At 41.7% G+C, this 15566-nt stretch overlaps 1 protein-coding gene across 1 annotated transcript; it reads right to left on the reverse strand.

Annotated features, from left to right (window-relative positions):
* Window positions 1–9574: 9574 nt before the first annotated feature.
* On the reverse strand, window positions 9575–15566 carry LOC109908620 (1-acylglycerol-3-phosphate O-acyltransferase ABHD5). Its single transcript, XM_031793303.1, has 7 exons — window positions 15012–15566; window positions 14071–14156; window positions 13289–13946; window positions 13049–13203; window positions 11657–11768; window positions 11404–11584; window positions 9575–11238 (listed from the first exon to the last, which is right to left on the reverse strand). The coding sequence occupies exons 1-7, from the start codon at window positions 15050–15052 to the stop codon at window positions 11104–11106; spliced, it is 1368 nt and encodes a 455-aa protein (XP_031649163.1). The 5' UTR covers window positions 15053–15566; the 3' UTR covers window positions 9575–11103.

Consider the following 15566-nt stretch of genomic DNA (forward strand, 5'->3'; position numbering starts at 1 on the left):
TCCCATGACGTTCCCATGACATTCCCATGACATTCCCATGTCCAGACACGTTACATATATGTTACACGTTATCTAGTGGTAATATTGATCATACAGTGTGTGATGTGATGTCGGATAGCTAGGATGAACCAAAGGGCGTATAGGGAACGGAGTAAGGAAGATATGGAGAATATGGCCGCGAGATGCATTACTTTCTCTCTCTATTTCTTTTCCTCTATCTTTTACTCTCTCACGCTCACACGCAGAAAACACACACACACACACACACACACACACACACACATACTAGCTGATGTTAAACATCTCTTTGTCTGGGTTGATTGCGTAATAACCACAGCGGTCATACACACACACACACACACACACACACACACACACATTAGTCTCTTTCCTATTTTTCTATACCCATATATTCCCTGATTAAACCAACCTTTCACTTCACATCATAACTCTCCTACATATAGTACATCATTCATGACACCCCTATAAACATGTATTCTCTACATACTGTATACACCAGAGGAGGCTGGTGGGAGGAGCTGTAGGAGAAACGGCTCATTGTAATGGCTGGAATGGAATAAATGGAACGGTATCAAACACAAAAGGTTGCAAGATCGAATCCCCGAGCTGACAAGGTAAAAATCTGTCGTTCTGCCTCTGAACAGGCAGTTAACCCACTGTTCCTAGGCCATCATTGAAAATAAGAATTTGTTCTTAACAGACTTGCCTGGTTAAATAAATGTAAAATAAATAAATAAATAAAAACACATCAAACATATTGAAACCATGTTTGACTCTATTCCATATAGAAACCATGTTTGACTCTATTCCATATAGAAACCATGTTTGACTCTATTCCATATAGAAACCATGTTTGACTCCATTCCATATAGAAACCATGTTTGACTCCATTCCATATAGAAACCATGTTTGACTCTATTCCATATAGAAACCATGTTTGACTCCATTCCATATAGAAACCATGTTTGACTCTATTCCATATAGAAACCATGTTTGACTTTATTCCATATAGAAACCATGTTTGACTCTATTCCATATAGAAACCATGTTTGACTCCATTCCATATAGAAACCATGTTTGACTCTATTCCATATAGAAACCATGTTTGACTCTATTCCATATAGAAACCATGTTTGACTCTTTTCCATATAGAAACCATGTTTGACTCCATTCCACATAGAAACCATGTTTGACTCTATTCCATATAGAAACCATGTTTGACTCTATTCCATATAGAAACCATGTTTGACTCTATTCCATATAGAAACCATGTTTGACTCTATTCCATATAGAAACCATGTTTGACTCTATTCCATATAGAAACCATGTTTGACTCTATTCCATATAGAAACCATGTTTGACTCTATTCCATATAGAAACCATGTTTGACTCTATTCCATATAGAAACCATGTTTGACTCTATTCCATATAGAAACCATGTTTGACTCTATTCCATATAGAAACCATGTTTGACTCTATTCCATATAGAAACCATGTTTGACTCTATTCCATATAGAAACCATGTTTGACTCTATTCCATATAGAAACCATGTTTGACTCTATTCCATATAGAAACCATGTTTGACTCCATTCCATATAGAAACCATGTTTGACTCTATTCCATATAGAAACCATGTTTGACTCTATTCCATATAGAAACCATGTTTGACTCCATTCCATATAGAAACCATGTTTGACTCTATTCCATATAGAAACCATGTTTGACTCTATTCCATATAGAAACCATGTTTGACTCTATTCCATATAGAAACCATGTTTGACTCTATTCCATATAGAAACCATGTTTGACTCCATTCCATATAGAAACCATGTTTGACTCCATTCCATATAGAAACCATGTTTGACTCTATTCCATATAGAAACCATGTTTGACTCTATTCCATATAGAAACCATGTTTGACTCTATTCCATATAGAAACCATGTTTGACTCTATTCCATATAGAAACCATGTTTGACTCTATTCCATATAGAAACCATGTTTGACTCTATTCCATATAGAAACCATGTTTGACTCTATTCCATATAGAAACCATGTTTGACTCTATTCCATATAGAAACCATGTTTGACTCCATTCCATATAGAAACCATGTTTGACTCTATTCCATATAGAAACCATGTTTGACTCTATTCCATATAGAAACCATGTTTGACTCTATTCCATATAGAAACCATGTTTGACTCTATTCCATATAGAAACCATGTTTGACTCCATTCCATTTGGGCTCCCGAGTGGTGCAGCGGTCTAAGGCACTGCATCCCAGTGCTAGAGGCGTCACTACAGACCCTGGTTCGATCACGGCTGTATCACAACCGGCCGTGATCGAAAGTCCCATTGGGCGGAGCACAATTGGCCCAGCGTCGTCTGGGTTAGGGGAGGGTTTGGCCAGGGTAGGCCGTCATTGTAAAACATAATTTGTTCTTAACTGACTTGCCTAATTAAATTACAATGAAATAAAAAAAATGTATTACATTCCAGCCATTACAATGAGTTTGTCCTCCTATAGCCCTCCCACCAGCCTCCTCTGGTATACCCCTATATACATATACCTCTATATATACCCATATATACATGTACACAATTCATTTCCTAGATGAGCAGTCAGAGTTGGGTAAGGAAATCAATTTGACTCAAGAAGGAACCAAATTCAACATGAAACTGAATTTGGTAAATTCATTTGACGGTGATGGGACATTATCCCACCCTTCCATGGCTGTGAGTATACAACTCATATGCACAAACGACGCTTGCACACACTAATAAATGTATTAAAGAGTGGTAGACCAAGCATTTGCTTCACTATAAAGGCAAAGGCCCTGTGTAGGCGTGTGTGTGTGTGTTTGCATGTGTCCTCAGACTCACCTGGTGATTCCCCTGGCAGTGGTTGTCGTGGCGATGCAGCCTTCTCTGGGGATACACGTCTCTTCTCTCTCTCTCTCTCTCTCTCTCGCTCTCACCCTCTCTCCCTCTCTCTTTCTCTCTATCCCTTTCTCTTTCTTTGTTGTAGTATAGTATCAGTAGGTACACTAACTCAGAAAGAACTAAGAACTGAACACTCTCTGTAGCTGCCAATCTCTCTTCTTGTCCTTTATCTCCCTTCCCCTCTCTTACCTGTCTCTCTCCTTCCCCTTCAACATCCCCTCTCTCCCTTTCTCTATCTCCCTCCCCCTCTCCATCTATGTCTTTCTCTCTCTCTCACTCACTCTCCATCTCTCTCAGACAGAACAGAAAGAGACATGGAGGAGAGGTCTTATGCAGGCTGAAGGACCGTACCATGTTCTACCCCGAGATGGGGGTGTATCACCCATGAAAGTCCTCAGTCCAAATTCAGATTAATCCAATGAAACAGATCTCTGTGGAACTATAAACCAAACAACGTCCATGGATAGTCTTCAAAAAGTGGGAAAACACACTCAGAAACACAGATGTATGGTATGGTAAGTAGTTCATTCACCACCTCCCACCACCTCTAACGCTCCTCTGTCTGCGACCAGGTGGTCTCTCCCTGGTACTGTCTCCTGATTGGAGGACCAGCTTCCTCCTTCATCAAGAGAGAGTTAAAGTGTGTGTGTGTGTGTGTGTGTGTGTGTGTGTGTGTGTGTGTGTGTGTGTGTGTGTGTGTGTGTGTGTGTGTGTGTGTGTGTGTGTGTGTGTGTGTGTGTGTGTGTGTGTGTGTGTGTGTGTGTGATTGAGTGAGTGTGCATGCATGCTATTGTGTGTCGTCATGTGTCTATCGTACATGCATGTGACACTAGGCAACGTCGTGGGAGTAGTAGAAATGCGAATAGTGTCAGTGTCTGTGTGGGTGTGAGAGGGGCAGACAGAAAAAGAGAGAGAGAGAGAAAAAGAAAGAGAGAGAGAAAAGAGAAAGAGAAAGCGAGAGAGAGAAAGAGAGAGAGAGAGAGAGAGACAGAGAAAGAGAGATAAAGAGAGAGAGAGCGAGAGAGAGAGACAGAGAGAGAGAGAGAGAGAGAGAGAGAGAGAGAGAGAGAGAGAGAGAGAGAGGAAAGAGAAAGAGAGAGGGAGAGAGAGAGAGTAAGAGAGAGAGAAAAAGAGAAAGAGAGAGAGACAAAGAAAGAGAGAGAGAAAAAAGAAAGAGAGAGAGAAAAGAGAAAGGGAAAGTGAGAGAGAGAAAGAGAGAGAGAGAGAGAGAGAGAAAGAGAGATAAAGAGAGAGAGAGCGAGAGAGAGACAGAGAGAGAGAGAGGAAAGAGAAAGAGAGAGGGAGAGAGAGAGAGTAAGAGAGAGAGAAAAAGAGAAAGAGAGAGAGACAAAGAAAGAGAGAGAGAAAAAGAGAAAGAGAGAGAGAGAGAGAGAGAAAGAGAGATAAAGAGAGAGAGAGCGAGAGAGAGAGACAGAGAGAGAGAGAGAGAGAGAGAGAGAGAGAGAGAGAGAGAGAGAAGAGAGAGAGAGGAAAGAGAAAGAGAGAGGGAGAGAGAGAGAGAGTAAGAGAGAGAGAAAAAGAGAAAGAGAGAGAGACAGAAAGAGAGAGAGGAAAAAGAGAAAGAGAGAGAGACAAAGAAAGAGAGAGAGACAAAGAAAGAGAGAGAGAAAAGAGAAAGAGAAAGCGAGAGAGAGAAAGAGAGAGAGAGAGAGAGAGAGAGAGAAAGAGAGATAAGGAGAGAGAGCGAGAGAGAGAGAGAGAGAGAGAGAGAGAGAGAGAGAGAGAGAGAGAGAGAGAGAGAGAGTGTTCCAAGGGACATGCCAGTCAGTTTCTGTCACAACAAGTCTTACAATAGGTTCCCTAGAGAAGATAATGACTGACATACTGACCCTCTCTAACAGAGATAGGGAATACACACACACACATACACACACACACACACACACACACAATAGCACAAGGCAGTTGCCAGTGAGAGCTGTGTCTCTGGACAAAATAAATACTGCTGACTCACTGTGCTTGAGACCGACTGCACACACACATAACGTTTTTTATGCTTTGTGAGGCATGATTCATGCACTGAAAATAAAAGATGAGACCTATACCTTAGTGCAATAACGGATTGTTGTTAAAACCTCCAAGCTACCAGAAGCTAGCTGCTGTGTCTCACAACTCATCCGTCGTTAGTTTGTTAGCTGAAATAAGAGCATGGGTTGTAGCAGAGCATAAAAAAGTATACTTACACACATGCACGCTCGCTCGTGCGCAAGCACACACACACACACACACACAGGGTGTTCTTTCTCCGACTCCTGACTTAATTGCGTTTCTATATTTATCAGAGCTGAAGATGCTATTTTAGTCCTGAAGCCCTTATGACTGATATCAGAAAACTACATTATTCAGTGTGTGTGGTTCTCTGTGTCTTTCTTACAGCCCTAAGTCCAACTGTCCAGTCACTCACTGCTGATAGGACCCAATAATAAACACCAAACTGAATAATGTTATCTGTAGACTGCCGATTGGAGGATAAATAAAAAAGAACCATAGTTACAAATCCAGAGCAGAATGACAGTATACTAAATCTCAGTGTTTTAACTTGATGCAATATACATATCTGTCCCAGTGTTAAATTGATGCAACATACATCTCTGTCCCAGTGTTAAATTGATGCAACATACATCTCTGTCCCAGTGTTAAATTGATGTAATATACATCTCTGTCCCAGTGTTAAATTGATGTAATATACATCTCTGTCCCAGTGTTAAATTGATGTAATATACATCTCTGTCCCAGTGTTAAATTGATGTAATATACATATCTGTCCCAGTGTTAAATTGATGTAATATACATATCTGTCCCAGTGTTTTAAATTTATGTAATATACATATCTGCCCCAGTGTTAAATTTATGTAATATACATATCTGTCCCAGTGTTAAATTGATGTAATATAGATATCTGTCCCAGTGTTAAGTTGATGTAATATATATATCTGTCCCAGTGTTAAATTGATGTAATATACATATCTGTCCCAGTGTTAAATTGATGTAATATACATATCTGTCCCAGTGTTAAATTGATGTAATATACATATCTGTCCCAGTGTTAAGTTGATGTAATATACATATCTGTCCCAGTGTTTTAAATTGATGTAATATACATATCTGTCCCAGTGTTAAATTGATGTAATATACATCTCTGTCCCAGTGTTAAATTGATGTAATATACATATCTGTCCCAGTGTTAAATTGATGTAATATACATATCTGTCCCAGTGTTAAGTTGATGTAATATACATATCTGTCCCAGTGTTAAATTGATGTAATATACATATCTGTCCCAGTGTTAAATTGATGTAATATACATATCTGTCCCAGTGTTACATTGATGTAATATACATATCTGTCCCAGTGTTAAATTGATGTAATATATATATCTGTCCCAGTGTTAAATTGATGTAATATACATCTCTGTCCCAGTGTTAAATTGATGTAATATACATCTCTGTCCCAGTGTTTCATTGATGTAATATACATATCTGTCCCAGTGTTTCATTGATGTAATATACATATCTGTCCCAGTGTTAAATTGATGTAATATACATTTCTGTCCCAGTGTTTTAAGGTGATGTAATATACATCTCTGTCCCAGTGTTAAATTGATGTAATATACATCTCTGTCCCAGTGTTAAATTGATGTAATATACATTTCTGTCCCAGTGTTTTAAGGTGATGTAATATACATCTCTGTCCCAGTGTTTTAAATTGATGTAATATATATATATCTGTCCCAGTGTTTAAGTTGATGTAACATATCTGTCCCAGTGTTTTAAATTGATGTAATATACATCTCTGTCCCAGTGTTAAATTGATGTAATATACATCTCTGTCCCAGTGTTAAATTGATGTAATATACATCTATGTCCCAGTGTTAAATTGATGTAATATATCTGCCCCAGTGTTTTAAATTGATGTAATATACATATCTGTCCCAGTGTTTCATTGATGTAATATACATCTCTGTCCCAGTGTTAAATTCATGTAATATACATCTCTGTCCCAGTGTTTTAAATTGATGTAATATACATATCTGTCCCAGTGTTTTAAGGTGATGTAATATACATATCTGTCCCAGTGTTTTAAGGTGATGTAATATACATATCTGTCCCAGTGTTTTAAATTGATGTAATTTACATCTATGTCCCAGTGTTAAATTGATGTAATTTACATCTCTGTCCCAGTGTTAAATTGATGTAATATACATCTCTGTCCCAGTGTTTTAAGGTGATGTAATATACATATCTGTCCCAGTGTTAAATTGATGTAATATACATATCTGTCCCAGTGTTTTAAATTGATGTAATATACATATCTGTCCCAGTGTTTTAAATTGATGTAATTTACATCTCTGTCCCAGTGTTAAATTGATGTAATATACATCTCTGTCCCAGTGTTTTAAGGTGATGTAATATACATATCTGTCCCTGTGTTAAGTTGATGTAATATACATATCTGTCCTAGTGTTAAATTGATGTAATATACATCTCTGTCCCAGTGTTAAATTGATGTAATATACATATCTGTCCCAGTGTTAAATGGATGTAATATACATATCTGTCCCAGTGTTTAAGTTGATGTAACATATCTGTCCCAGTGTTTTAAGTTGATGTAATATACATATCTGTCCCAGTGTTTGAAGGTGATGTAATATACATATCTGTCCCAGTGTTTAAGTTGATGTAACATATCTGTCTCAGTGTTTTAAGTTGATGTAATATACATATCTGTCCCAGTGTTTTAAGTTGATGTAACATATCTGTCCCAGTGTTTTAAGTTGATGTAATATACATATCTGTCCCAGTGTTTGAAGGTGATGTAATATACATATCTGTCCCAGTGTTTTAACTTGATGTAATATACATATCTGTCCCAGTGTTTTAAGTTGATGTAATATACATATCTGTCCCAGTGTTAAATTGATGTGTGATCTGCATGTCTGTCTGAGTGTCTGTTAGGACCATTAGGGCGTGGTGCAGTGCACGGGGGGATATAAATCATATCAACAGAAGATATGAATTATTACAGCTGTTCCTTGTCTCAGTCCTTTTCTTTCTTTTTTCTCTCATTCCCTCCCTCCGTGCATCTTTCTTTTTCACTCTTTATCCTACCACTGTCTGGACTGTCTGTGGTATCTAATCCCAATTGAATGGATGATACTGATCTTTAGGGACTTGATCTACTTCAGGATGCAAAACCCCTCAGGAAGGAACGACAGAGCGAGAAGGAGAGGGAGAGAGATAAAGAGGGAAAGAGAGACAGGGCAAGAGAGAGACAGAGGGAGCGAGAGAGAGATAAAGAGGGAGAGAGATAAAGAGGGAGAGAGAAAGGGGGGTACACTCATACTGTCACAGCAATACAATCACAACTCAAGCAAGCAGGGAGAATTACAGTTAACTGAACCCTACAGATGTAGGATCTTAATTTGAGCCAGTTTGTTACAGCAGGAAAATTATCCTGCAGCAACAGGAATTGTGAATTATTATGTAGATTATAATTAATGGACGAAAAAAATTCTAACCACAAATCAAGTCTGACATTTTAAAGTGGAAATGTATAACTTTAGAATTGGTTTTAAACTTTAAATACACTACAAGTTTGCATTTGCAGGAAAATTCTCAGGAACAAAAGAGTGATCAAATTAAGAAGCACCAAACACACACACACACACACACACACCACAGAGTTTTGTCAGCTCTCTCCCTGCCTGCTGTCTTCCGATAAATGGACGTTAATTCTAAAGTGATACAAAGACAGATAACCACACACACACACACACACACACACACACTAATAGACCTAAAGCTTCCTGAGGAGGGCCCAGCACTGCATTAGCTACGGATGTGGGATTGATTGAGAAGCAGAAAGCTAGAGTGTGTTTGACTACTGGTGTCTGTGTATGGAGAACTAGTGTGTCTTTGGGCCTCTGTGTGTGTGTGTGTGTACTTCCATTTAGGGGAAGACATTGATCATGATGTATCCTCTTAGAAATTGGCATTGAGACAGTCCTGAATTATCTCTAAGTGAAAGTGCACCAAGACCTAAGGGCTGGACCGTTTCAACACACTAAACAGGTCATAGTGTGGGAAGTTTGACTTTTTGCTGAACATATTCTTTGACCTCCAGCACCTGGTTAAAACCACTGGATTTGTGTTTGTGCTTGGAACCATTTAAAGGGGGGAAATCTGGGATTGAAAAAGCAACACCCCTGCCTCTTGTTTTTGTTAAGAGCAGAGGCCGGGATGGGGCTGGAGAATGGATGTACCAATCCTGGAATGCCTCTTTAGTAATTTTCTCAGATTAGTGAGTATGTAAAGATGTCATGTCATTCAGTGGAATGGAGAAGACGATGTAACTGACTCTGTGGTGTTATTATTGTCATCTCAGAACACTGACGCTGTGCTACCCTGCCCCCTTGTGGCCCCAACCTGACACTACCATTACTCCCCTACTGGTAAAAGCTTAGCCTCTGCTTCCATCCAGGCTTCCTCAGTTAAGTAATGAACAAGACTTGGAAGTATGGCACAGTGAGCAGTTTGAAATGGGAATAAAGATATTATCTGAGCGATGATAATCAATAAATGAACAAATGAAACATCCAATAGTTGGTTTTATTAGTTGTATGTACAGGATACACACGGTATAGACCTTCCATTGGAATCATTATTTATAGGTTCCTTCTCAACAACGACAACAACAATAAGAAATAAAAGAGAAGAATACGAACATATAGTAAATAATATGGCCTCCATACCAGTCCTCATATCATAAAGAACATTATTTTGATGAAAATATCCTTTATCCTGTTGTGCGGTACATTTGCAGAGCTGGCTCTGTAGAGAGAGGTCATGTTCAAGAGCATCAAATTTGCTTAATTATTGATCACCATCAGAGGGAACTGACTGATCTATAAATCATAATGAGTAGTTATTTAGGATACAGGGTCATTGTAGTCGCGGACTGCAAAATAGTCGGTCTCAAACATGACGGGAGACTGGACCAGTCTGCCTATGGAGGTTAGTTAGGCAACAGTATGGGTGAAGTGTCAAATAAGAAAGAAAAACCCCAGTCAACTTTATACTAGTTCACCACAGAAAACAAGTTTCTCCTTTGGGATCAACTCTCCCTCCTCAAGCATTAAAACATTGCTCAACAGTTTACTAGAATAGATTTTTTTCGGGGGGGTCTCTCTGTTCCCTTGCTTACTCTGTGAATATAAAGTTTTAGCATACTGGTAACAGCTTTGAGACATGATACTATGGACATTTGTCAACAGGCAAAACATCCATGTACATTATTCTATATTTAAGAAAACAATACATTTGACATTTCTTTACAAAGATGATATACACAACATTGCCTTCACTGGCTGTACAGGGGCATACTGATGAGAGGTGGATGTAGTATAGGTAATATATATATCGTATATCGGCCCACACACTGAGTGTACAAAACATTATGAACACCTGCTCTTTCCACAACATAAGACTGATCAGGTGAAAGCCATGATCCCTTGTTAATGTCACTTGTTAAATCCACTTTAAATCAGTGTAGATAAAGGGGAGGATACAGGTTGAAGAAGGATTTTAAATCCTTGAGGCAATTGAGACATGGATTGTGTATGTGTGCCATTCAGAGCGTGAATGGGCAAGACAAAAGATTAAAGTGCCGTTGAATGGAATATGGTAGTAGGTGCCAGGCGCACCGGTTTGCGTCAATAACTGCAACCCTGCTGGGTTTTTCACACTCAACAGTTTCCCGTGTGTATCAAGAATGGTCCACCACCCATAGGACATCCAGCCAACTTGACACAACTGTGGGAAGCATTGGAGTCAACATGGGCCAGCGGCAGCTTATGTCAGCATAGATCATTAGCAAGCCCTCCCATATCAACCTAAAACAAAATGATGATCTAACCATCGCATACCAGCCTAGCGCTAGTATGTCCTCAGTGAGTGTGTGTTCAAAGTCTGAACGTAACAATCGTCCTCCTACTCCTCAGAGCCAAGAAGTTGTAACAACTCCTCCATGTCTCTCTCCTTCTCCCCCTCCTTTACTGTCTCTTCTCTCCTTCTCATCTGCCATTCTTTATTTAACCCTCAATCTTCTCCTCTCACCTCCTCATTTCCCTTCCTTCTCATCCACACCACTCCTCTTCTCCTTATCTCCCTCCATCCTGGCCAGGATGTGAAGAACGTTCTGATTGAAGTCGTCTGGCTGGTCAGCAAACACATAGTGACCTCCTCCCCTTATCACCTAGAGAGAAAGAGAGAAAGAGAGAGAGATTGAAGTGAGGGATAGAGAGACTGAAAAAGAGAAACACACGACATCGAATAACAACAACCGTACATTGCTGTGCGTGTATGACCAGTCTATTTCATAACACATTCAGAAAACTTGGCACATTAATAATTAACTCACGATGATGTCCACATCTGGTCGGATTTTCTGGATAGTGTATCCCGAGTCGCTGTCGATACTGGATCGGGACCCATAGATGATGGATATTGGAATGTCTGGTTGGATCTGTCCAATACGATCTAACATTGGTCTCTTAGCCCAACCATATGGTACTGTCATGTTCCTAAACGCTGTTTCACCACTATGGACAGAGAACCGGTGTTAGTGTATGTGTGTGTGCGCGTACATTTGTGTGTGTGTGTACCTACTGTACCTTGGTGTCTGTGCGTTAAGATGGTAGATGTAGTCTGATACGGTGTTGTCATCAAACACTGAAGAGTACTTCTGTTTAAAATCAGACCTGATGGTCTGGATCAACATAGGACCTGAGAGAGAGAAGAGGAGGAGAAGGAGGAAGGAACAGAGGAAAGGATGGAGAGAGATGATGGGGAGGAATGGAGGAAAGGATGGAGAGAGAGGTGGGGAGGAATGGAGGAAAGGATGGAGAGAGAGGTGGGAGGAATGGAGGAAAGGATGGAGAGAGAGGTGGGGAGGAATGGAGGAAAGGATGGAGAGAGAGGTGGGGAGGAATGGAGGAAAGGATGGAGAGAGATGATGGGGAGGAATGGAGGAAAGGATGGAGAGAGAGGTGGGGAGGAATGGAGGAAAGGATGGAGAGAGAGGTGGGGAGGAATGGAGGAAAGGATGGAGAGAGAGGTGGGGAGGAATGGAGGAAAGGATGGAGAGAGAGGTGGGGAGGAATGGAGGAAAGGATGGAGAGAGAGGTGGGGAGGAATGGAGGAATGGATGGAGAGAGAGGTGGGGAGGAATGGAGGAAAGGATGGAGAGAGAGGTGGGGAAGAATGGAGGAAAGGATGGAGAGAGAGGATGGGGAGGAATGGAGGAAAGGATGGAGAGAGAGGTGGGGAGGAATGGAGGAAATTATGGAGAGAGATGATGGGGAGGAATGGAGGAAAGGATGGAGAGAGAGGTGGGGAGGAATGGAGGAAAGGATGGAGAGAGAGAGAGGTGGGGAGGAATGGAGGAAGGGATGGAAGGAGAGGTGGGGAGGAATGGAGGAAAGGATGGAGAGAGATGATGGGGAGGAATGGAGGAAGGGATGGAAAGAGAGGTGGGGAGGAATGGAGGAAAGGATGGAGAGAGAGGATGGGGAGGAATGGAGGAAAGGATAGAGAGAGAGGATGGGGAGGAATGGAGGAAAGGATGGAGAGAGGATGGGGAGGAATGGAGGAAAGGATGGGGAGAGAGGATGGGGAGGAATGGAGGAAAGGATGGAGAGAGAGGTGGGGAGGAATGGAGGAAGGGATGAGAGAGAGGATGGGAGGGAATGGAGGAAGGGATGGAGAGAGAGGATGGGGAGGAATGGAGGAAAGGATGGAGAGAGAGGATGGGAGGAATGGAGGAAGGGATATGTTATATTAACACCTTTGGTTTTGAAACATCTGGCAATTCTTTCCACTCTGTGTGTGTGTGTGTGTGTGTGTGTGTGTGTGTGTGTGTGTGTGTGTGTGTGTGTGTGTGTGTGTGTGTGTGTGTGTGTGTGTGTGTGTGTGTGTGTGTGTGTGTGTGCATGCATGTAGTGTATGCGATGTGTGTGTAGTACACGTGCTTGCGGTGTGTGTGTGTGTGTGTGTGTATATCGAACCCAGTGGTCCGGCCAGTCTAAGTCCAGCCAGGGGGTTGAAGGGACTCATGACAGCCCCCATGGCTCTGATCCACACTGGGATAGACTTCTCCTGATCTAGACTCTCTGGACGGGCCGGGATCCCCCAGGGCTCCACCAGGATCAAGTGCTTTACCCTATAAACACACACAGTGTGAACACGTGTATGAACACACACACACACCCACACACACTACCTCTCCTCGCTCTCCTCTCTCTCACCTGTGTGGGTGTGTAAGTGTGTAAGCAGCAGCCAGGTATCCTCCCAGGTTGTGTCCCAGCAGGACTATCTCCTCCAGGCCCACCCTGTCCCTCCACTCCTCCAGGGCCCCTAGGAACTGCTCCTCTGCCCCCTGGGGGTCCACGCTGAACAGGGGCCGGCTGCTCTGTCCAAACCCCAGAAGATCCAGGGCATACACGGCTCCACTGCCACACAGAGAGTCCAGGTTCTGGGCCCACAAACCCACACCACCCCCAAACCCATGGAGCAGCACCAGGGGAGGACGGGGCTGGAGAGATGGTTGTGGAGAAGAGGGATGGGGCTGGATATGGGGTGGTAGAGAGATATGTGGCTTGGGCTGAGGCTGGGGTGGGAGAGAGAGATGGGGTTGAGGCTGGGGTGGGAGAGAGGGATGGAGCTGAGGCTGGGGTGGGAGAGAGGGATGGGGCTGAGGCTGGGGTGGGAGAGAGAGATGGGGCTGAGGCTGGGGTGGGAGAGAGGGATGGGGTTGAGGCTGGTGTGGGAGAGAGGGATGGGGCTTTGGCTGAGGCTGGGGTGGGAGAGAGGGATGGGGCTTGATGTGAGAGGGGAAGGCTAAGGTCCAGAGATAGTTGCCGTTGGATATCCGGACATGCTGCCTGGAGAATGGGGCCTTCACAGCTGTGAGAAGAGACAGGGATGGAGGAGAAAGATGGAGGGAACAGGGAGGGAGAGCGTGAAAAGAGAGGAGATTAGATGTGTAAGTATGATAGTTAGGAGGGGAAACACACACACACACTCTTACATTTGAGCATTTTGTCTTCTGCGTCCTTCAGCTGAGAGAGGGAGGTGGGACACCAGGATGGAAGCCAACTGGAGATCCACCCAGACCTGCACAAACACACGTAATGATCAAGCTGATATTCTCGAAGTAAACTCAATAAGTGAAATTTGACCTCTAACTAGCCTCTAACTAGCTCTGACCAGCTATCATTGAGTCAGACTTCACAAACAAGACAGCATTATAGCACACTCCTACAATAATGTCCGCTGTCTACAGTGGTCTACCTATTTAAATAGTACATGTTTAATTTAAATTAAACAAAGAACAAGCTACATTCCAACTAATGTGCAACAAGGTCTCCCTCTGGCTAAATAGTAAGATACTAATCATTTGGGTAATCATTTCAGTGTGATAAAAACAACTTTCATGATATGTCTTAAGTTTAGTTACAGGTTTGAAAAACGTTCTGAATGTCACAAAGTTATGTGGCTGGCTACTAGGATGACTGGTGGTTGTGTGTCTGTGTCTTCATAGTGATATTGAAGGTTGAATAATCTTATCTTCACTGAGTTGTCCTTCTGTAATAAACACTGTAACTACAGTCAAAGGTCCAAGTGACGTAGCGGCACCAAGTTCACAGGAAATAATATTTTACTTTGTTAAGGCGTATCATTTCATTTTTTTAAATGTTTTTTAAACATACATAACCCTGTCACAAATCTAAAATATTTCAGAGAACTAAAGGGTTTCATGGAAGAGGCACAATAGGGTGTTTGAATTATAGCACTTCATCAAGTAGCTAAGCATTTTAAAATATAGTTAACAAGATGTTTACTTTGGAGACATATTGCGCAACGCAGTTGCCTAGCCTATCATTCCTGAAAGCGTATTTTGTAAATGATGGATTTGGAAGTCTAGAATAGCGCACCATAATACCTTGGCTAAAACCTAGGTCTACTCACCGTTGCTCCGCTGGTTGCAGATCCTTCGCCATCCTCCTCATAGTGAACTGTGATGATTATCTGTCATCCATGCAGAGAAACAAAGTAGGAGTGGTGATTGGCAACAGAGAGAGAGACTGCCTGACACACACACACACACCTTTAGGCGCAATAGAGGCTAATCGACATGTTAGAGAAGGAATTTTAAAATAATTCGACTCGACGCTGTTTTCTGTCCTATTACCGAATTTGTAACTCGCTATGTTATTGGCTGAATTACAGCAGGTTGCCTATAGATATACAGATCATGCACTTGATTCCAGCTACAGCACCGGGTAGCCTTCACTGAAGTTGGATTTCACAGAAGTTGGACTTTTCGGAAAGTTGCCAACACTGCGCAGCACGCGAACGAGGGAAATCGAGTGTATACTATCTTCCTGTTCTACCAGTTACCCGGTACCCGGTAGAAAGTTATGGCATATGGTTTTACACAAGTGTGTTAAAATCCATCTAAACAGTTTTATTTGGAAATGATTTAGTAAGTAATACTTAAAAGCTAAGTCTAGTTGTCTTATT

The sequence above is a fragment of the Oncorhynchus kisutch genome, linkage group LG17 (assembly GCF_002021735.2).
Source record: "Oncorhynchus kisutch isolate 150728-3 linkage group LG17, Okis_V2, whole genome shotgun sequence".
In the NCBI taxonomy this organism is placed as follows: domain Eukaryota; kingdom Metazoa; phylum Chordata; class Actinopteri; order Salmoniformes; family Salmonidae; genus Oncorhynchus; species Oncorhynchus kisutch.

What these genes read in the sequence shown, in the direction of transcription:
- LOC109908620 (XM_031793303.1), bottom strand. Translation starts at nt 15,052, where the DNA reads ATGAGGAGGATGGCGAAGGATCTGCAACCAGCGGAGCAACG. An exon ending in AGAAGACAAAATGCTCAAAT is followed by an intron (nt 13,947 to 14,070) that starts GTAAGAGTGTGT and finishes CTCTTCTCACAG; the next exon opens with CTGTGAAGGCCCCATTCTCC. An exon ending in CTTAACGCACAGACACCAAG is followed by an intron (nt 11,585 to 11,656) that starts GTACAGTAGGTA and finishes CTCTGTCCATAG; the next exon opens with TGGTGAAACAGCGTTTAGGA.